At 37.7% G+C, this 23,308-nt stretch overlaps 2 protein-coding genes across 7 annotated transcripts; one reads left to right on the top strand and one right to left on the bottom strand.

Annotated features, from left to right (window-relative positions):
- The first annotated feature begins 217 nt into the window (after positions 1 to 217).
- Positions 218 to 8,068, top strand: LOC137000815 (uncharacterized). Of its 5 annotated transcripts, XM_067358304.1 has the most exons (11): positions 272 to 838; positions 3,399 to 3,582; positions 4,065 to 4,226; positions 4,798 to 4,890; positions 5,592 to 5,636; positions 5,787 to 5,831; positions 5,929 to 6,072; positions 6,949 to 7,011; positions 7,099 to 7,313; positions 7,414 to 7,573; positions 7,665 to 8,068. In XM_067358304.1, exons 2-11 carry the CDS (start codon positions 3,399 to 3,401, stop codon positions 7,811 to 7,813), a joined length of 1,260 nt encoding a protein of 419 aa, XP_067214405.1. In that variant the 5' UTR covers positions 272 to 838; the 3' UTR covers positions 7,814 to 8,068. The 5 variants fall into 5 exon arrangements, with proteins under 5 accessions (XP_067214404.1, XP_067214403.1, XP_067214407.1 ...); XM_067358305.1 differs by lacking the exon at positions 4,065 to 4,226 and having other exon boundaries at positions 278 to 838; XM_067358306.1 differs by lacking the exons at positions 7,414 to 7,573; positions 7,665 to 8,068 and having other exon boundaries at positions 238 to 838; positions 7,113 to 7,313.
- LOC136996904 (uncharacterized) lies at positions 4,887 to 22,618 on the bottom strand. 2 transcript variants are annotated; one of them, XR_010890993.1, is made up of 5 exons: positions 22,477 to 22,618; positions 21,656 to 21,894; positions 21,413 to 21,572; positions 21,123 to 21,332; positions 4,887 to 12,651 (listed from the first exon to the last, which is right to left on the bottom strand). XR_010890993.1 is itself a non-coding variant. In XM_067358308.1 (4 exons), the coding sequence occupies exons 1-4, from the start codon at positions 22,499 to 22,501 to the stop codon at positions 21,208 to 21,210; spliced, it is 549 nt and encodes a 182-aa protein (XP_067214409.1). In that variant the 5' UTR covers positions 22,502 to 22,618; the 3' UTR covers positions 21,053 to 21,207. The 2 variants fall into 2 exon arrangements, 1 of the variants encoding a protein (XP_067214409.1); XM_067358308.1 differs by lacking the exon at positions 4,887 to 12,651 and having other exon boundaries at positions 21,053 to 21,332.
- Positions 22,619 to 23,308: the final 690 nt, after the last annotated feature.

Below are 23,308 nucleotides of genomic sequence, written 5' to 3'. Positions count from 1 at the left end.
TTGGTCTGTTTGAAATGCCCGCAAGACTCACTGGACATGTTTACAGCAATTTTTTGGAAACAGACTTAATAGAATTAATAGAAAATGTGCCATTAAATCAAAAACAAGAAATGTTTTTTCAACACGACGGAGCGCCGCCTCATACATCTTTACGCGCGCGTCGCGTGTTGGATGCGAGCTATCCGGAGAGATGGATAGGCCGCGGAGGTATTGTTAATCGGCCAGCAAGATTTCTAGATTTGACGCCGTTGGATTTTTTTCTTTGGGGCACAGTAAAACAACCCACACAGCACAATGCTCCGATAAAGCACTCAGGGAGTTTATTTTGCTGAGCTCCGGGGGAGCTTACAAAATTCGACAAAATAAGCTCCCCGGAAGTTTATATCCTTAAGCTTCCTGGGAGTAAGCACCTAGGGAGCTCATTTTGCTGAGCTCCGGAAGAGCTTATAAAATTCGATAAAATAAACTCTTAGGCAGCTTATTTTGTTGAGCTGGAATACCTGTAAGATTTTTATAGAATAAAAATTTTGTTTCAATTTGACTATTTAACTTTATTCAGCATTTTTTGACATATTGAATTGTATAATATGCAATCCAATGTGTTAAATATTGCGCCGCTGGAATTAATTGTATGCGTTGCGCATACGCGAAAGAAGACGTCCTGTCTAGTAACACTGCTCGCCGCCGCCATTTCGCAATCCCACGAGCCGCAAGCACGTGTTAGATATTCGATAATTCATCATAATTTATTTCCAAATTATATATTTACCTGTGTGTGAAATCTGCGTGAGGCAAGACGTGCAAGAGGTACAAGGATTTTGGCAGGGATTTTCAAAAGGTGAGTACTATAACTATAATATTTTCATCATTTGTTAGTTTTTTAAGGTTAGAGAGCTTTATATATTGCAAAAAGATGAAAGATATCGGTGCAAGGTCTCTTTATGCAATAATTGATGTATTGAAATATATTTTTTTCAAAGCAACATTGTAGCATTAAAGCAATGGACGAACGTAAACCTTTTTTACAATTGTCTGAGAGACAGCAACGTAGACGACTTGCAGCCGTAGTTGTACATGTTAATAATGCTGCTTCGGTATCTGAGGTTGACGTTACAAATAATGACATAAATGTTGAAAGCCGTAGTGTCGAAAACGAATTAATCGCGGAATCTGAGAATGAGAGTATTGGAGAAACATGTACAAGTTGTTCTTCACAAGAAAGAATGGATGAGATAGAAGATAATATAGATATAGACGACAATATTAATATGGATGTAGATGAGGAAGATGTTATTGGTAACGAAGAATGTTTGGCCGCAAAACTGTGCGATTGGGCACTTTTATTTGGAATAAGCCATGTGGCTTTATCAGCTTTGCTAATAATATTAAGAATTTATTTACCCATGGAACAATTACCAAAGGATGCACGCACTTTACTGTGTACTCCTAGAAAAACTGTAATACGGAAGGTTGCACCGGGAAATTATTTTCATTACGGTTTGTTAAAAGGCATTACGGATGAATTGAGAAACCATGTGGATCATTCAGGAATTCTTGATAAAATTTATGTAGACATTGGTATTGATGGATTACCTATAGCAAAAAGCTCAAAAAGTCAATTTTGGCCTATTCTTGGCAAAATCAGCAATACAATAGTTAAATGGAATCCATTTGTCATAGGTATTTTTATTTATTTATACTGCTTTACTTTAATGTACTAGCTATTGAAATTAATACGGTGTGCATAATTGTTATAGGTATTTATCACGGGAATGCAAAACCTTCTTCAGTTAGCGAATATTTGAACGATTTTATTGTTGAAAGTCAAAAACTAATAGAAGAAGGGTTTCAATATGCAGGAAAACATTACAAGGTTTTAATAAACGCAGTAATTTGTGATACTCCAGCTCGAGCATATGTAAAATGTGTAAAAAGTCATAATGCACATTTTGGTTGTGGGTTATGCATTCAAGAAGGCGAATATTTACATAATCGAGTTCTTTTCACGGATCTGGACAGTTTTAAACGGACTGATGATAATTTCCGCCAGAGAATCTATGAAGAACATCACGTTGGAAACTCTCCATTTGAATTAATTAATTTGAAAATGGTGACGCAATTTCCCCTAGACTACATGCATTTATGTTGTTTAGGGGTAATGAAAAAATTGCTAGTATTGTGGTTGCGTGGACGACGAGATTGCAGATTAACAGCAGTACAGATCAACCAATTATCAGACTTTTTGGTGACATTGTCAACATGGATACCAGAAGAATTTCAAAGGAAATGCAGGAGTCTGAAAGAGTTTGAGCACTGGAAAGCAACAGAATTCCGACTTTTTTTGTTATACGTAGGACCAGCAGCATTAAGAACAATTTTGCCATTGGATCATTATATCCATTTTAATGCATTCAATTGCGCTATGAGAATTCTGTGTCATCCTGTAGACTGTTTTCGCAACAATCAATACGCGCAAAATCTCTTAAAATACTTTGTTCGGGAATTCAAAACGCTGTATGGGGAAGAGAATTTGATCTACAATGTTCACAATTTAATTCACCTTTCTAATGATGTTCTGACATATGGTTCTCTGGACACATTTAGTGCATTCCCGTTTGAAAATTATATGCAAAAACTAAAGAAAATGATAAGAAAATCTCAATCTCCATTGCAACAAATTCATCGTAGAATTTCAGAGTATAAAGAGAATGTAGATCCATTCCAAGAAAATAATGTTCACTTTCCGTATATGGCAAATCCACTTCCTGAACAAGAATTGCAATTCTCTTGTACGAGACCACATTCAAAACTATTATTTTCGAATTTCACTTTCAACTTTCGTAACAGCGATAATTGTGGTTTCTTAGAGGACGGGAGTATTATTATAATGCAATATTTTGCATATAAAAATAACGAACCTGTTGTCATAGGTCAATGTTTCCGTCATAAGGCTTTACTTACACACTATCCATGCGAATCTGCTAATTTAAACATTTTTCTTGTCAAAGACCTTTCAAACGTGCGCGTATGGCCTATTAAATTGATCAAAGACAAAGCATTTCGCATTCCTGTTAATGACGAATTCATCGTAATGCCTTTACTCCATTGCAACCATGATCAATAATGAAATATGTTTAAATACATTATAAATTGAATTATAAATTTATAATTTAATTCAGAGAAAAATGATTAACAATTACTAATCTTAATTATTATTCTTATACATAGCTAATGTAATGTTTATAGTCATATGAATAAATATAGATTATTAAAATAATTATTAATAAAATAAGTTTATTTATGAAAGTAAAAGGAATTGTTTTAACTATATATTATATTAAAAATATAAACTTCCATGATCATATTGCACGTTCTAATTATCATATATGTTGTTTCAGATGTACGTAGTACTTTTTTTTGAGAAATCTTGCGCTGCGATACCGGCTTCATGGGTGCGGGAAAAAGAACGTCTGTGTTGGTGGCCACCAAAAACCGTTAATTTATCAAAAGCAATTGCTAAAGGTATAGCGCATGAAGACCATTGGGACATACATCCTTTTCACAAATTGTGGGGACCATACGGTAAATCGATTTCTATACAATAGTGAAAAAATATGATATAAAATTTGGATTTTTATAACAACTATTTAGGTTGAAATTAATTAATGCATATCGCGTATTATTATCCACTCTTTAAAAATGAGTACAAATAATATACGTTATGTATATTACGAAGCTCAATAAATTCTAATTGTCAATGATATCTATGGGCAATAACAGTAATTAATTAAAGCGTCTCCGCCGAGAAATTTAGCTTAAATGTTTTATTTCATCAATAAGAGTCAAGAAGTTTGCATTATTATTATCAATCGATTTATTTGTTGATTGGCAACAATTAATAAAATAAATAGATAAAATAAATAGATTACCATTATTCGATAGATATAAGATTACCATTATAAGATAAATATAAAAAATCGATGAATTATGTGTAATAAACGTACACTTATCGTACATTTATTGTTGTAAACATTATTAGATATTTTTGGTATATAATTATGTAGAGACATATACTATTGCGAAACAAGCGGAGAAGGATTCCGTAGAGTGGTCGACAGGAGATGAAAACGTTATCACGACACCAAAACCCCTTGGAAAAAGAATAATCACAAAGTCTTGCAAAGTTCTTTCAAATGAAAGTAACGACGAAGAAAGTAGTTCCTCAGGTATCCTTATACCTATGGGCGGAATTTATAGTCCGTTTTTGTTTCAAGATCATTTTAAGTATTGTCTTAAGGTACTAATATGGCTTTCTGATTGGTACAAAGTATTTTAAGATCATACTTAAGACAATCATAAATGTAAGAACAGACTATGAATACCAATAACCCTTAGTTTTGTCCATTTTCTGACATATATAGACTATGTTTACACCGATCATTTGGTACATGTACCAAATACAAAATCTATTTCAACAATTGGTATAAATCGTTTAGGGTAAAATCTACACCAATCAAAGAAACAGATTTAATACTTGGTACACGTACCAAACAATTGGTATAAATTAAGTCATAATCCTTATTACCTAGTTCTTATATTTCTAAACTGTAAAACGCTGAGAAAAAAATTAAAAATTAAGAAATACGTAGATCCAATTGTTATATATAGAAATACTTATTATTAATATTTTATATAATATTAATATCGTAATTGGTAATTACGTAATTAGTTAATGAAATGAACATATTCTTTTTCAAATATTGGTTGACTATAAAGTAATTTATATTTTTTTTTCAGATAAGCAAAAACGCTATAAGCAAAAACTGAATACTCTGCCTCCGTCAGGTTATATAAATGATACAAACAAGAAAAAAAGGTTTAAACAATTAGGTAAAATACAAATTTATTTTCCACTTTGCCTTTATGTGCAACTTTTCACATGCATAAGCTTTTCACGTTACATAAATATATCATACAACAAATTATAAGTATATCATACAACAAATTATTTTCAACCACTATTTTTTAATATTACAATTATTACATATTTATCATTATAATCTATTTAAATTCCATAATTATACCTAAATTTAGACATTTTAACAACATTCCTGTATTTGTTTTTATTAACTTTTGAATGGTACTCTTGTACTAATATTACATTCGTATTATTTCAATTAACATACTTTCTGAATTTTGTTTATTTCAATTTAAATCCAAATATTATCGTTTCACTCCCCTTGTATTATTTTGTTGTTATATTTTTATAACTACTTATCATTTGTACTTTTATTATTTTTATACGATTCACGATTCTAACAATTTTTAAATTCAAATAAAAATAATTTTAAGAATCACGCTAAAGTTTGAAAATAAAAATTATATATAAATTTTTCTGAACATAAACATGGTTCAAAAAAGAAACATTGTTAACTAATTAAAATTGCAAAAACAAATCGATTTATTTACCGACGTTTGTAAATAATATGCATATTTTTTTATCACTATGAACATACATGCATGCGTGCGGATACGCGTAAATGTGTCAATGTGATTATAGATGTAGTATAGTGAAAATTCTCTTTTTGCAGATTCAAATAGTAAGTCAAGCGTCAAGGATAACTCCAACGAATCAGGTAGTTTTACTTTTTATTTTAACAAACGTTATATATTTTTAAATTTTATTAATTAGACATGTCATATTTGTAAATAATAAAAATATTTTTTATAATAGCGATTAAAAATGTGATTATAGATGTAGTATAGTGAAAATTCTCTTTTTGCAGATTCAAATAGTAAGTCAAGCGTCAAGGATAACTCCAACGAATCAGGTAGTTTTACTTTTTATTTTAACAAACGTTATTTATTTTTCAATTTTATTAATTAGACATGTTATATGTGTAAATAATAAAAATATTTTTTTAATAGTGACAACTGAAGAATATACAGCAGATACAGATACAGATGATCAGAAAGAAAAAGAACTCTTTGAGGAAACATTATATGATGGAAACACATCATTCAAAGATCGCCGACCGGTTCAAGTGCAGGCAAGCCTGAGCAAAAACAAAGGTATATGTTACTATATAATATTGTGGTAATGTATGTGGCTATCCGGTGTAGCTATTTATGTCTTTTTTGGCAAATTATTGAAATTGCAGTCAGTTGAGAAATGTATAGTTTTGATACTTTGCAGCTTAAGGGGCCTGGATCACTATTATTTATTTATTTTATATACTTTCCTCTGAAATTAGGCATACATTTTTTTTACTATTAGTACTACATATGCTGCATGAAAAGTATTTTTAAGAAGTATACTTTTTTGGTATTAACATTGTGATGTGTATGAAAGAAAATGTGACAAAATTTTAGCTGTTTCGACGGTTGGCGCATACACAGGTCTGACCATAAGATTAATTATGACGTGTGACAATTTATTCTCTTTGTAAAGAAAAGAATTATAAAACATTCAGCCATTTTTTTTAAATTTTGTTTAAAAGTTATAACTAAATATACGTTACAATTTTTTAATAAAATGACAAATTTTAATACAAATTAAAAAAAAAAGAGAAAATAAAAAAACGACGTATAAAGAAAAAAAATTAAATTTACCATTAGGGAATTATATCTGTAATTATAGTTAAAATTATTATCTAAAACTATCTAAAACTATAGTACATTGACAATGAAATATGAAGAAAAATGTACGATTACTATTAATACTTGATAATTGCTAATATAATTTCAAATTACCAGTAATTCCGTTATTAATAAAACCGTAATTCAAGATTGTAATTTTAATTATAATTATCTATGGTCCCTTTTTTCCATTATTAGCACATAATTAATGTTTTTTTCTTCTCTGTGTGCTTTTTTCTCAGACTCATTAATTCAGCCCTGGATAAACTGTTATTAACATTTTAAATATATATATTTTTCCCCTTTCAGTGTCATTTAACAATTTGCCTCAGAAAATTATCCAGAAGGAAATAGCCAAGTGTTCCTGCTGTGGTAAGAATATCTGCTTTTCCTCCAATTTTCTACAGCATTTTTGATACATATAATTATACGCTATTTTGGATTACACGCTATTTACAGAATATTGCCGACAGGAGCATAGGGAACGCTTCTTGAAATTGGAAAAGAAAATTAATTACCTCATTGAAGTGGCTCGGTCGGAAAGTAAAACTCGCAACCTGTCACAAAGACAGACTGAAATAGATGCAATGCCGGACTTCTACCTTGAATCGAAAAATGCAGTAGATGCATTCGAAAGCCAACTAATATCATGTAATGCTGTTTGTGAACAATTTGTGAGTATATCTTAAGTATTTCAGTCGATATGTTATAGTCAGCTAAAAATTAAAATTATATATTAACGATCTTATTAATACTTATTTTATTATGTTGTAGAAACACTTTATAATACGAATTGGTGGTACAACTGCAACCAAACACGTGAATAACATTTTGAGTGCCATATTTTCGGATGAGTTGGCACGTGATTATTCATGGACAGGACGGAAAAATACATTTGCCTTCCAAGGGATGAGAATGGCAAAAATTCTCATTGGTATATAATTTATCTATACATGTGTTATGCATATATATTCTCATTATTGTGTATATATTTCATTAAAGAATGATATATTATAATTTTACAGAGACGGTTCTAAAAGAATATCCCAATACGACGAAGAATGAGATACAAAAAAAAATTATGGTATGGTTTCACCATGCTGGTGATAGATGGAAAAGAAAACATATCATCCATGTGGGATCCACGGCTGTTACGTCTCAAGAAAAGAACTGAATCCACATAATGTGCAATTTATTAACTCACTCTCTCTCTCTCTCTCTCTCTCTCTCTCTCTCTCTCTCTCTCTCTCTCTCTTTCATGAAACAAGCAATATATATATGTATTGATTTATTTTTTTTATTATTATAATTTATTATCATTAAAATGCGATGTTTCAAAATGTTGTTCAAAATGTTCCTTTTATTTTATGTTATAAATTTTTGTAATAAAAATAAATTTATATTGTAATAAAAATTTATTGGAAATCTATTCATTATTCTTATAATATTTATAATTCTTAATAATAATAATTGTTATTATTATTTATAATTATTATTTGGAAGTTGCCCGGGAACTACTTTAAAGCTCGCTGGGAGCTCTTAAAACATGATTTTTGAGCTTCCTTTGAGCTTAAATAAAGCTTCCAGTGAGCTCTTAAAAGCGGACATAGGAGCTCCCAGAAAGCTCCATGCAAGTTCTTTTGAAGGTTAATTTAAGCTTACAAAAAATTTTATGAGCTCCCCGGGAGTTTCCCGGGAGTTCCTCGTGCTGTGTGGGAATATATTATATTTACCGAGAGCGCATTAATAATCGTGAGGAACTTTAGGAAAAAATAATCGAAGCATTTGCAATTATAACACCAGAAATTGCTGCACGCAGCAAAATTTAATTTAATGCCTCGCGGTCGTTTGGGAAATTCGATAGATGCGGGATTATTTGGAAGAATATCGATTCACCGTGATCACCGATTACCAATATGAATTAAATCAATTAAATTGGTTTTAAGCTGTAAATATATTTACAGCTGATACAAAGACAGGAAGCTCTAGAACAATCAGAGCAACAATGTCTCCAACAACTCTTTCAAAGGCTGGAAGCCTTAAAAATAAACATAAGGAGAGCCAGAAAAGATGACAGACGCTGCGGAAGCCGGTGCACCGGCAAAAATGGCTGCGTTTGTTCATGCGCGATGTGCGCTGTAAAGTTCGGCGTGCGCAATTATGCATCCAATGCGACGGTGGAAATTTCGAACATTTTTTATAATAAGTTCGTAATATTAAATTTTTATTTAAACTTTTAATACAAGTTAGCAGATTTTTTGCAGTTTGGTATGTGTTGAATTGTTTTGTACAATACGAGCGTAACGTTCAGCGACAACATTAATTCGTCTGTTGAGCACTACAAATCCTGTTTTCCGCATCCGATGCAGCAATCGCAAAACTACGTTGTGACTGATCTTTCTACGTTCCGCATAACGAACCTCGACTTCCACAAACCTTTTGCCTTTAGACCGACGCTAGCACGTTCGGACTAAACGCCGTATTTATACAAAATTTTGACGAAGGCGAACGCGTCATCACCTACGCTAGCCGCCTACGTTAACACGCTAAATCCCGCCGAAAAGAATTATAGCGCCACCAAGCTCGAATGCCTCGCGGTTAGGTTAAGTCGTTTGGAGAAATCGACAGATGCTGGATTACCTGGAAGAATATCGATTCACCGTGATCACCGATTACCAATATGAATTAAATCAATTAAATTGGTTTTAAGCTGTAAATATATTTACAGCTGATACAAAGAGGGCTGATACAAACAGGAAGCTCTAGAAAACCGGTGGCGTTCCTCAGCAAAAAGCTGATCGCCGCGCAGCAGAAGTACAGCCCATACGACCGAGAGCTCCTGGCGATCTATGCAGCAATCAAGCATTTCCGGCACTGGTTGGAAGGAAAGGAATTCACCAGGTACACGGATCATAAACCGCTCGTGTACGCATTCCGCAAGGATCCTTTGCAGAGCTCACCGCGGCAGACACGGCACCTGGAATTGATCGGGCAATTTTCAACCGACATCAGGCACGTAGCGGGAAAGGATAACATCGTAGCAGACACTATCAAGGACGCAGGCTGTCCAGCAAGCCGTAAATTTTGCAGAGCTCGCGAAATCACAGAAAGACGACACCAAAATACGAACTTTACTCCAAGGGACTACGAAGCTCCAGCTTAAGGAAACCGCAATTCCCGGCACGGATATCAAGCTAATATGTGATACGTCAACGGGCATTCCACGCCCATACGTCACGCAATCATTCCGGAAGCAAATCTTCAGGCATTTGCACGGACTAGCACACACGAGGATTAAAACCACCGTCAAATTAATTACGCAACGCTTCGTGTAGACCGGCATAAAAAAGGATTGCCGCAGATGGGCGCAGGCCTGCGTTCCCTGCCAAAAATCCAAGGTCCACCGACACACCATCTCACCAACGGGAAATTTCATGGGGCCTACTAGCAGGTTCCAGCATATTCCGTCTAATACAGATCCCTTGAAGAACAGCGTCTTCATCAATGCAATGTCTAATCGTGAGAACATATGGTGAGCTGATTGCAGACGACTCCTCGCTAAACAAGACTCTACTCCCAGAGTATCTAGACTATTACGCTACGGCGTTATTATGGTTTAGATTTATAAGTCTTAAGGTAAAGCTTAAACAACCTATAACACCTGAAGAGCGAGAAACACTGCTGCAACTGGATCAATTAACCTTTGCAGTACCCGAACCTCTTTTATTACAACTAAAAGTATTCGGCACTACCCAGACGATGACTCGCGAGCATTTATACCCTGAGTTTCCACCATTACCAACTGGATTATCCGCGACGTTTGGAGGGTACTACGGACCTTTAACCGTGGCAAACCACAACCTATATGAGAAGATATCATGTTTAGGTGTCCTCAGTGAGGCAGTTAGACACTCTATCAGCAATGAGGCTCCAGGACCTTATCCTTCCTCTTTGTCAACTGATACCCTCACAGCAACCTCAAACCTATTAGGTTTTAGATCTTTAAGATCACGCCGCAAAGAATTTAGCTTTTGACTGCGGTATCACGGCAGATGCTTTTCCCAGCTTTCCATTAAACACTGGGATTAATATTGATTTAATCACTGCCATATCAGCTGTGCTTGCACAGACAAAAACTTTAGGTTCCAGCATATTCATATGGACATCGTCGGATCATTACCTCCATCTCGAAGGAAGAAGTACTGCCTCACGATTATCGACAGATTCACACGATGGCCAGAGGCATACCCGATGTCCGATATCACCGCGGAAACGATGGCTCGCCTGTTGTTCGAAAATTGGATCGCGCGTTTCGGAGCGCCGGCACGAATCACCACGGACCAAGAGCGGCAGTTTGAGTCAGAACTGTTTAAGCAGTTGGCCAGACTGACCGGATCGCAGCACATCCGAACCACCGCTTATCACCCGGTAGCCAATGGCATGGTAGAAAGACTGCACCGGCAACTCAAAGCAGCTATCAAAAGCCACAAAACCGAAGCATAGACACAAATTCTTCCAGTCATCTTATTAGGCATCCGCGCCGCAGTAAAAGAGGACATCGGAGCCACACCAGCAGAGCTAGTTTTCGGAGAGACCATTCGGATTCCCGGGCAATTTCTGGACCAAACCAATAAAGAGTAGCCAACGGATGAGTTTGTGCGTCATTTACAAGAAAAAATGAGCAAACTCCGTCCGCACTTACAACGACATGGCCACCGCAGCACCTTCGTGCATAAGGACCTAACCAGATCAGAGAAAGTTTTCGTCAGACACGACTGCCCGACCAGAGCGTTACAGCAACCATACGACGGACCATACAACGTTTTAAGCCGAAACGACAAAGTCTACAAGCTATTGGTCAACGGCAAGCCAATCAAGGTCTCAATAGACCGATTGAAACCGGCGTACACGATGGACGACCATGAGCAGCCAATAGAACCAACACCAGCCGACCAACCAAAGCCCTCCGCAACCAATAAGACAAGGAGCGGCAGAACTTCAAAACTAGCCGTGCGTTTCCAGGCTTAAAAACTGCCAAGGAGGTTTGCGAGAATCCGTGTGTGACAGTTTTGCGAGTGAGTCAAGAAAGTTTTGAAAAAAAAAATGGCACAGTTATATATGAATGAAATTCATGTAATTGGACATTTATTAAGGACCTTGACGGTGGCAATCGTCGAGTCAAATAAAGAACAGACTGACTTTACCAATAAAGAGATAATTTTAGTTACCGACGTTGAGTTGTGATTAGCAACTATTTAACAAGTTATTGATTTATTGTCATAGAAATAATGTTTATCTTGACAACATTTGTATTTTGTTAATCAGTTTTATTTATTCTCACTCTTCATCTGTACATTGTATCGTCAACATCAAGCTAAAATATAGTTATCTAAAAACACAATTTGATCTTTTCTTTATTCTATGTAGTAGTTCTCATTTCAACCGCTACAAAGCTTTCTCGCGATCAAGCATCGATCGAAGCTGTATAAAAGAGCTTCTCCGCAGACTTTTCTTTACTCACTCGCTTCAAGGCGAGCTCTCTACAGGGCCCTTGACTTGAGTCTTACTCTGCTTTAGCAGAGCGTAACCAGAGGCAAATTTGTCTCGCCGTTTTTCTCACGTTGCCTCGCAAGGCACGTAAAAAAAAAAAACAGAGTCCCAGCTTCGGCCGCACACTTCAACCAAGCGGCCCGCTGACTTATCAGTACCGCCGTCACCTTCTCAGACTCTAGCGTGGAAGCTAATTCCCTTAGAGTTCTGCGTCCGGTTGACTCGGCCACCAAGGGACACTCTCGTTGCTGGCGACATCCGAATTCGGAGACCTCTCTCTCCTCGGTACACAGAACATTCTGTTACGCCGAAAGCCGAGACGGTTGCAGCTTCAGGCACACCGGAAACTCGTTCCGTGGCCATCCAGACTTCGCCGCCTAGAGCTTGCTCGGAGAGCAGCTGCAAGACGGAAGACCACTTTCCAAACGGAGTTCCTCCAACACCAGGAAAGGGGCTAAACACCTGCAACGAGCCAATTCAATAGAACCGTCTTTTTTAGGACCCGTTCAATATACAAAGACGCGGCCGGTAATTTCTTACCGCGCCCGTCAATTTTTCTTTTAAACTTTTCGGTCTTACACACATATCGAGAAAGCGCCTCTGGCGCAATCAATTAATTCAAGCATAATATAGCACCTATATATACTCAATTCTCTGACGAAGAAAATAAATTATATTTTCTAACGAAATTGGTTTTCACAAAATCTTTAACCAAGTCGAACACATCCTTTGGGCGATACGCCCATAAACTGGTGACCTCGACGACTGGTTAAAGGAAATGAGCCAATCAGAGAAGGCCGGCGAAATGCCAGGCGCCGACGCAGCACAAATCGGCAGAGTATCGGTGCGAGTACCACCATTCTGGCCGGAGGAACCAGAATTATGGTTCGCCCAATTGGAAGGCCAATTTCTCCTTGGTGGAATCACGCAGGATGTCACAAAATACGCATACGCAATATCCCAGATCGACACAAAACACGCTAAAGAAATCAAGGATGTAATCACACCATCACCAGCAATTGGGAAATATGAAACAGTAAAGAACGCACTTATTCAAAGGTTAAGTGTTTCACAAGAACAACGCATCCGCCAGCTTCTAGAGCGAGAAGAGATGGGCGACCGAAAACCTGCACAATTCCTGCGACATCTAAGAACACTGGCACGAGCAACCGTACCTGACCAATTACTAAAAACATTGTGGATGGGCAGACTGCCCGCACAATTACAAGCCATCCTCGCAGCACGCATAGACGACCAATTAGATGATAACACAGCGTTTCGTGTGGCCAAATATCAAAGCAGACTGTCAAAAATGGACACAGGCATGCATACCATGCCAGAAAGCCAAAATACACAGGCATACAAGTACACCAATAGGAAGTTTTTTCGGGCCAATCAAAAGATTTCCACATGGCATATCCACATGGATATAGTGGGATCGTTACCGATGTCACAAGGAAAAAGATACTGTCTAACTATAATAGATCGATTTACACGCTGGCCAGAAGCCATACCCATAGCAACAATCACAGCAGAAACTGTAGCTAAACAACTCTTTACCCATTGGATTGCACGCTACGGGACACCAGCAAGAATAACAACGGACCAGGGGCGCCAATTCGAATCCGATCTATTCAAACAATTAACAAAACTCACAGGATCACAGTATATACGTACAACAGCCTATCACCTAGCAGCCAATGGGATGATAGAAAGACTACACAGGCAACTAAAAGCCGCAATCAAAGCACACGAAACCGAAGCTTGGACCGAAATGCTATCTGTAATTTTCTTAGGAATCCAAGCAGCCATAAAAGAAGACTTAGGAGCCACCCCGGCTGAACTAGTCTATGGGGAAACAATAAGACTTCCAAGCCAATTATTAGAGCAACAAAAAAGAAAAAAAGAGCCAATAAACGAATTTGTGAGAAACCTGCAACAAACCATGACCAGGCTCAAGCCTCAGATCCGCTGTCATGGAAATAGAGCGACATTCGTACACAAAGATCTGGCAGCAGCAGAAAGAGTATTCATAAGACACGATGCCCCAACAAAAGCACTCCAGCCACCATACGACGGTCCATACAAAGTCCTGGAAAGAAGCGATAAAATGTTCAAGGTCCAAATCAACGGAAAACCTGCAAACATCTCCATAGACCGATTAAAACCAGCATACATAATGGAAGAGCCTACAAAAGAGCAAGGAAGCTCAAAAACATCAGATAAACAAGAACCCCAGAAAACCAGAAGTGGGCGACCAATCAAACCAACCGGGGGATTCCGGACTTAAAGACAGCCAAGGGGGTCCTGTGACGGCTAAATAGCCAACCACAAATAGAGACAGAAATACCGTCGTTAGACGGAAAAAAATTTTTGTTACCGAAGAGATTTGTTGGAGTACACTTTTCATCGCCTGAGGTCAGCGAAGAAAAAATTTTCGTTACCGAGAAGATTTGTTGAGGTAAATTTTTCATCGCCTGAGGTCAGCAGCAATACCTCAGTAACAGTACCCAAGTGCACCCACTTGCTAGCCGGTAGCTGATTGTGGCGGCAGCGATACGCAATTCCGGTAATTTATTTATTTATTAATATAAAATATAAACGTGTGGGCACCCTGCTGCGGGATGATGTCGTCAGGACCCTCTACTCGAGATGCACTACTTGGTCGCGACAAAGTATCGACTAGTTTTACTTTTTTAATTCGCGGCCCAAACTACTCGAAAAACTGTGTGAAGAACTTGGCAAAAACTGCTTGAAGAATGATGTATATATAATGTATGTAAATCTGTCTAATAACTATATCATGGACGAAGTAGCGTCCATGCGCGAGTTAGCCACCCGCGCAGCTGAATACGAAGAGATCCTCGTACGCAGCAAGGAATGACACCGGAAAACAGAGAACGTTACGAACGTGGCCGCAGCATATAACCGGGACAAATGCTGCTGGCGCTGCAAGCAGCGCAGTCACACCTAGGCCGACTGCAAGAGGCCTCCGAAGAAGTTTTGTTCTTGCTGCGGGAAAGACGGCGTCTTAACTCGCGACTGCCATCCGCCATCGGGAAACACCGACCGAACTGGAGCCGGTGCGGACACCGATCGGTCCCCGTCGACATAATTTATAGATCGCGACCACACCTTCAAATATCTTGCTATCTTAAAAAAAAATGCGGCGGAACAATGGTCCACACCGACCACCGTCCGCAAGGTGCGCCATTTTTGGGAATGGCGTCATGGCCGAATGGTTTCATCGCCCGGGGTCGGCGATGGAAAAAGTTTTGTTCCCTAGGGCATTTGTTGGGGTAAATTTTCGTCGCCCGGGGTCGACGAAGAAAAAATTTTCGTTACCGAGGAGATTCGTTGGGATAAATTTTTCATCGCCTGAGGTCAGCGAAGAAAAAATTTTCGTTACCGAGGAGATTTGTTGGGGTAAATTTTTCAGATATTTTCTAAATACTATATTATTAAACAATAATCGTAGTAAAAACAAGCTATTAGAGCAGGAGCTGGTTGAAATTGCTTAAAATTTATTTTATTAACAATATAACAGACGTTTCGGCCTAAAGGAATGTAGCCATTTTCAGTGTACAAATTTTAACATTGATATTGAAGTTATAAATGTGGCGGCTAAATAACCAACTACAAATAGAGACAGAAATACCGTCGCTAGACGGAGAAAAAGCGTAAGTTACAATTTTTACCGCTAGAGGGCTACGACCGGCTAAAACTAACTCGTAGTTAAAAAGCCACGGGCTGCCTATATAAGAACATCAGAAAACAGTAATCAATACGTCCTCGGATCTGAGTGAGCTCACACGTTAGTGGGCCTCAGATCCCAGTACAAAGTAACCCGGCATTATTCGTGGTGTGCCAACTACTCTTGGCCCTTGAAAGTTGCCTTGAGGTGTGCCAATTAATTTTTGGCCCTCAAAGAAATCCGCGGTACCGCCGTGCCGAGACCGCGGAAGAAGAGGCATTACGGAGAACCTTCTCAGCGGCTGCAACTTCCACCGAGGGAAACCTCTCTGTAGCCACCTTCCGAAGGAATAGCCGAGGTACCAACCGGACAATCGCAGTCACTAGACCAGGGGTGCGTTCATAAAGTTTACTTCGAGTAGAGTCAGAGTAGAGTTGGGTTATGTAGGAGTTAACTCTAGGAGTATACAATTTTATGTGACTTTGTGAACGACTGGCGTAACAGTTGAGTTGACAACATGGCAGAAAATGTGAAAAAAGTAATTTATTTTTCTGTGTTTTCTTTTGCGAAAAACTTAATGCTGAATATTCAGATAAGTATTATAATATATAATGCTTTATATCATAATACATCTTTCTTTTATAAGTAGTAAATTTAAACAAATCATTATTATTAACAAAAACATTTTAACTATTCATTATTATTAACAAGTTATTAAATTACAAGTTATTAAGTATACAATTAGTCATTATTATTAACAAGAATCTTTACAAAATGTTCCATAAATATCTTAACTTATTTAAAAATATTGTTTATATTTATATTCTATACGTATTTTTAAGAAGAATCTGACGATGAAGACTATGCAATGTTATTAATTGAAACACATTTAAAAGAAAAGCCTAATCGTATTGTTGGATACATAGAAAATGTTGTAGCAAACTATACAAGTAAAGAGTTTCAACAACATTAAAAATAAAATTAAATAAAATACGTTATTGGCACAATTTTACATTGCACGCGTTACATTTACGCTTTACATTGTGTGCGACCATCGTCCTAATAAAAATTACAAAAACTATGGATAGAATTAGAAATAGAGAAGAATACATATGATACAGAGAGATTCTATCTATATTGTATGTTTTTGTCATGGTTTTTTCTGTTTCTAATTGCATCTATCCAAAATTATTATTAATCTTTAATTTATTTATCTACAAACTATAAAAGGTAAAATAACAATTGATTACAAATCTTTTCATTAAAAAAAATAATAAAAAATAATAAATAATGGAAAATAAATTACCTGCAACATTTTGTATTAATGTAATACCATTTTTGTTCATAATTCTTTTTCCTGTTTCGTCTGTTAATATTATATAGTTTTCCATTTTTTAAATAATATTTAATAATATTAAAAATAGAAAAAATGCCCCCAAAAGTATGTTTAGCGTAGACAGCGTTTAGGTTATGTAGGTTCCACCATACCATTATCACTTGATTATAACCTTTTAAAATAAGTAGATCATTTTTGCGCATGTCGAGTTATTTTGACCCACCTTCTTGACATGAGTTAAAAAAGTTAATTCTAGAGTTAACTCTGTCAAATTTATGAACACTTTACTCTGAACGTACTTCATATTCGAGTTTCTGAACGCTATAGAGTTAACTCTAGTTAACTCTAAGTTAAAGAGTAAACTTTATGAACGCACCCCAGGGCGTCACCGAGGTAGCAAAGGAGCAGACGTTTTCACCGTGGACTCTAACACCTATAGAGTTCACGGTAAGACGCTTCGATCCACGGACGAGTAAGCCGCGGCCACCAGCAGTAGCTACCCAGACCGGCGAACACACTGCCGACGCCACCACGCAGACGGAAAGAGAGACCCAGCTAAGGAGCCGTTCGCCGAGTCCTTGCAGTACGCCTCCACGACTTCCGTCAACACCCGGGAAAAGCCTGGAGCGGCTGCTGGCCCTCCACAATTTTGAACGTCTTCTTGCACGCCGCAAGAAGTTTAAAACGTTATTTTAACAGGACTCTCGTCAGCCACAACACCGGCTGCGAGTAGTCCGCGCCTTCAGGCGCAATAAGCTTTGTAAAAATAAAAATACGTTTTAGAGAATAAACGAGATTGTTACAAGCCCTGACTCCTATTGTGCAACCTACCTAAAATATCTGGCAATCGCCACATAAATTGGTGACCCCGAGTAGGCAAAGCACAGAGTACAATGAGTCAAGACAGGGCAGGCTTGTCTAACGCAGCAGACAACGACGGTGCACAAATAAGCCGAGTGGCCGTCAGACTACCGCCGTTCTGGCCGGAAGAACCAGAATTATGGTTTGCCCAATTAGAAGGCCAATTCCTCCTTGGTGGAATCACGCAGGATGCCACAAAATACGCATACGCAATATCCCAGATCGACACAAAACACGCTAGAGAAATCAAGGATGTAATCACATCACCACCAGCAAATGGGAAATATGAAACAGTAAAGAACGCACTTATTCAAAGGTTAAGCGTTTCACAAGAACAACGCAACCGCCAGCTTCTAGAGCGAGAAGAGATGGGCGACCGAAAACCTGCACAATTCCTGCGACATCTAAGAACACTGGCAGGAGCAACCGTACCTGACCAATTACTAAAAACATTGTGGATGGGCAGACTGCCCGCACAATTACAAGCCATCCTCGCAGCACGCATAGACGACCAATTAGATGATAACACAGCGTTTCGTGTGGCCAAACATCAAAGCAGACTGTCAAAAATGGACACAGGCATGCATACCATGCCAGAAAGCCAAAATACACAGGCATACAAGTACACCAATAGGAAGTTTCCTCGGGCCAATCAAAAGATTTCCACATGGCATATCCACATGGATGTAGTGGGACCGTTACCGATGTTACAAGGAAAAAGATACTGTCTAACTATAATAGATCGATTTACACGCTGGCCAAAAGCCATACCCATAGCAACAATCACAGCAGAAACTGTAGCTAAACAACTCTTTACCCATTGGATTGCACGCTACGGGACACCAGCAAGAATAACAACGGACCAGGGGCGCCAATTCGAATCCGATCTATTCAAACAATTAACAAAACTCACAGGATCACAGCATATGCGCACAACAGTTTATCACCTAGCAGCCAATGGGATGATAGAAAGACTACACAGGCAACTAAAAGCCGCAATCAAAGCACACGAAACCGAAGCTTGGACCAAACTGCTATCTGTAATCCTCTTAGGAATCCGAGCAGCCATAAAAGAAGACTTAGGAGCCACCCCGGCTAAACTAGTCTATGGGGAAACAATAAGACTTCCAGGCCAACTATTAGAGCAACAAAAGAGAAAAGAAGAGCCAACAAACGAATTTGTGAGAAACCTGCAACAAACCATGATCAGGCTCAAGCCTCAGATCCGCCGTCATGGAAATCGAGCAACATTCGTACACAAAGATCTGGCAGCAGCAGAAAGAGTATTCATAAGACACGATGCCCCAACAAAAGCACTCCAGCCACCATACGACGGTCCATACAAAGTCCTGGAAAGAAGCGATAAAATGTTCAAAGTCCAAATCAACGGGAAACCTGCAAACATCTCCATAGACCGATTAAAACCAGCATGCATAATGGAAGAGCCTACAGAAGAGCAAGAAAGCTCAAAAACATCAGATAAACAAGAACCCCAGAAAACCAGAAGCGGGCGACCAATCAAACCAACCGGGAAGATTCCGGACTTAAAGACAGCCAAGGGGGTCCTGTGACAGCTAAATAGCCAACCACAAATAGAAACAGAAATACCGTCGTTAGACGGAAAAAAAATTTCGTTACCGAGGAGATTTGTTGGAGTACATTTTTCATCGCCTGAGGTCAGCGAAGAAAAAATTTTCGTTACCGAGAAGATTTGTTGAGGTAAATTTTTCATCGCCTGAGGTCAGCAGCAATACCTCAGTAACAGTACCCAAGTGCACCCACTTGCTAGCCGGTAGCTGATTGTGGCGGCAGCGATACGCAATTCCGGTAATTTATTTATTTATTAATATAAAATATAAACGTGTGGGCACCCTGCTGCGGGATGATGTCGTCAGGACTCTCTACTCGAGATGCACCACTTGGTCGCGACAAAGTATCGACTAGTTTTACTTTTTTAATTCGCGGCCCAAACTACTCGAAAAACTGTGTGAAGAACTTGGCAAAAACTGCTTGAAGAATGATGTATATATAATGTATGTAAATCTGTCTAATAACTATATCATGGACGAAGTAGCGTCCATGCGCGAGTTAGCCACCCGCGCAGCTGAATACGAAGAGATCCTCGTACGCAGCAAGGAACGACACCGGAAAACAGAGAACGTTACGAACTTGGCCGCAGCAGCATATAACCGGGACGAATGTTGCTGGCGCTGCAAGCAGCGCAGTCACACCTGGGCCGACTGCAAGATGCCTCCGAAGAAGTTTTGTTCTTGCTGCGGGAAAGACGGCGTCTTAACTCGCGACTGCCATCCGCCATCGGGAAACACCGACCGAACTGGAGCCGGCGCGGACACCGATCGGTCCCCGTCGACATAATTTATAGATCGCGACCACACCTTCAAATATCTTGCTATCTTAAAAAAAATGCGGCGGAACAATGGTCCACACCGACCACCGTCCGCAAGGTGCGCCATTTTTGGGAATGGCGTCCTAGTACCGTCGCTTCGTTGAAAATTTCTCCGCCATATCGGCACCTTTGACTCACGTGGTAAAATGCTCGCTGGGGGGACGAGGAAAAAAATGCCTTCCAGGCCCTCAAGATCGCTCTAATTTCCGCATCCGTTCTCGCGTACTCCGATTTCCACAAACTTTATAAAATTATTAAATAATAATTCTTCAACTTCAATTAATAATTATTTCAATTAAAGAATGTAATGAATAACATTAACCTCTAAAGAACGGGAAGCCGATATATATATTACTATGACATATATCTCAAAGTTTTAAATTGAAAACTATAGAAATCGTTCGAAAACCATCCCGTCCTCTAAGGATTAAGACCAATAGCATAAAAAAAAATTAAGACCGATGAATAGGTTCAAACCAATTGATCAATAATTTTTAACCAATTAAAAAAATTATTACATTTATAAACAAAAAAAGATTAAGACCGATAGATAGGTTCAAACCAATTGATCAATAATAATTTTTAACCATTAAAAAAAAATTACATTTATAAACGAATTCGACGACTTAGTTTACCTCGCAGTATACAAAAAAGTTCGATGAGGCCAACATCCCTCGTAGAGCTTTAATAGCCATACTTCTGACTACTCCACACGTGTGTTTACTCCATTTCCTTCTCCTTAGCCTTATCGCTTCTTTCCTTTCGCTGCTTGGCAAAGCGAAACCATTCGCTGGCGATATTATCAAATTCAGTCTCTGTAAGACTAAACTGCGATGTTATTTCTCCTGCAAAAATTAAACACAATACATTAATAAAAACATTTAGAAATTTTTATTTATAAGTTTAAGAATGTATATTAACATACCTTTCAGAATATTTATCACCTTTAAATTAGAAATACGAAAATTATTTCGTAACCCTTTCCAAGAACATTGCATTGCACATTCATTACTGAAGATTTTCTTCAGATTTCGATGTATGCTGTTCTTCGGGTTATTTCCGCCGGTTTTTAAGATAAATTGTCTCTGTAACACAACAATGTTTATATACAAATTAAAATTTTAATATTATGAGATTAAACAATTAACAATAAAATTTTTAAACTTACAAATTGCACTGCTATCTCATTCGTACGCAATACCTTGTCAAATTCCCGTACAGCATCAATTGTTGTAAAAGGTAAGAATTCTTTCATTATTTCACAATCTTGATGTAGATCTGAAGCTCTTTGTGGATAGGATGTTTTTACAACATCCTCAAGTTTTTTTAAACGTTGTTCCACTTCTTTATGCGAAACATTTAATACGACTAGCATCCTTAAGGCTTTAGACAGGGTGATGACAGGGTCTAAAAAAAAACCGATTTTTGAGAATTTTTTTTTAAATATATAATAAAGTCAAGTAATTTTTTTTATAAGTACTTTATTGTATCAATGTTTGAGTATATAAAAAAATTTTTGTGGCCTCGTTTACTATAGTTAAGGCTGCTATACAAGAGGCAATCTTAAGTAGCTCTTTTTACCGCGTTGACAGCAAATCGACCATATGCGTTGTCTGAAACAAAAAAATGAAAAAGATTATGAAAGATAATGAGTATAGCTATAGTCGTACGTAGGGAAATTGCGATATTGCAGAAAAAAACAAAATGACAGGCATTTGAAAATTTTTTTAAAAATTTGATTTTTTTTTGTTGCGAAAAATGTTAATAAAATTACGAAATTTTTATTAATCAAAAAACGGCTACGATAGACGATAGAGATAGATTTTTTGAATAAAATGCAATTTACTCCAAGTTGATACGTTGAGTAGATTTTTTGATTTGCTGTCAACCAGGTTGAAAAAAGTGGTTTCGAGAAAAACACGTTTAAAGTTTTACTTTCAGATTACTATACGTAAATTACATATTAAATTAAGAATTAAAATTACTTACTCTTATTCGGCAATCCCTGCGCCATATAACAGCTCTTCTACATCCAAATTTGCTGTTGTGTTCACGCCAGCAGAAGTTGTAGCGCATAAGCGACCTTCGCGCGTATTTTTATAGGCTTGGCGCTCAGCAATACGGATGCGTTCTTCGTCCGTGTAGTGGCAATAATCGTATAATATTTGGCCAATTTCGATGTTCAGAAGCTCCAATACATCTAGGAGCGCTACATGACCATCGTTAAACATTATTGTAGCGACATTGGCGGCAATTTGAACGATAGAGGTGCCACTAAAAGTTGACTTAGGTGCAATTTTCCAAATAATTTGATTAAAACTTTCATTATTATTTTGATTGAATGCACCTAAGCAGCGCTCTAAAAGATCGTCCCAAGTGAGGTCTTCATATATCGGTTTGATTGCTTGGGACACAGCTTCTGGCATTGCAGGTTCGTGTTTAAAATTATTGATATTGCCAAGCGCATAAGTTTTTTGCCACTTGCACCATGAGTCTTTTCCTGTCGGGCAATTATCATGTTGTGGTTTTTCGTCCGTAGAGCACTTGTGGAAGAAAGTGGCCCAGATATCTTTCTTCATGTTTTGAAGGGAATCACTGTTGCGCCTTATTGCAAGACCGTAATACAGCGTGAGATCTTTTATTAAATTGTCGGTCAGTTTGCCTTTACCACCAAGGCCCTTCTCATTTTTTTTGCGATTTCGCAATCTGGTTCCCATCTTCTTTTGTACATGATTTATACACTCTTTTTTCTGTACATTATACGGAAGCTGCTGTACAATTTTACTATAAGTTTTTGAGTCGCCGTCTCCTATGTAATTTA

The sequence above is a fragment of the Linepithema humile genome, chromosome 6 (assembly GCF_040581485.1).
Source record: "Linepithema humile isolate Giens D197 chromosome 6, Lhum_UNIL_v1.0, whole genome shotgun sequence".
Lineage (NCBI taxonomy): Eukaryota > Metazoa > Arthropoda > Insecta > Hymenoptera > Formicidae > Linepithema > Linepithema humile.
The sequence above is the reverse complement of the archived record's forward strand: the minus strand, read 5'-3'. Positions and strand labels throughout refer to the sequence as shown.

Excerpts from the sequence above, each read along its gene's own strand:
- LOC137000815 (XM_067358303.1), top strand. The coding sequence starts at position 1,661 with ATGGAATCCATTTGTCATAGGTATTTTTATTTATTTATACTGCTTTAC.
- LOC136996904 (XM_067358308.1), bottom strand. The coding sequence starts at position 22,501 with ATGGCGCAGGGATTGCCGAATAAGA. Across the intron at positions 21,895-22,476 it reads GCAGGGATTGCCGAATAAGA|ACCCTGTCATCACCCTGTCT; the intron begins GTAAGTAATTTT and ends GTTTTTTTTTAG. Across the intron at positions 21,573-21,655 it reads ATGAGATAGCAGTGCAATTT|AGACAATTTATCTTAAAAAC; the intron begins GTAAGTTTAAAA and ends GTTGTGTTACAG.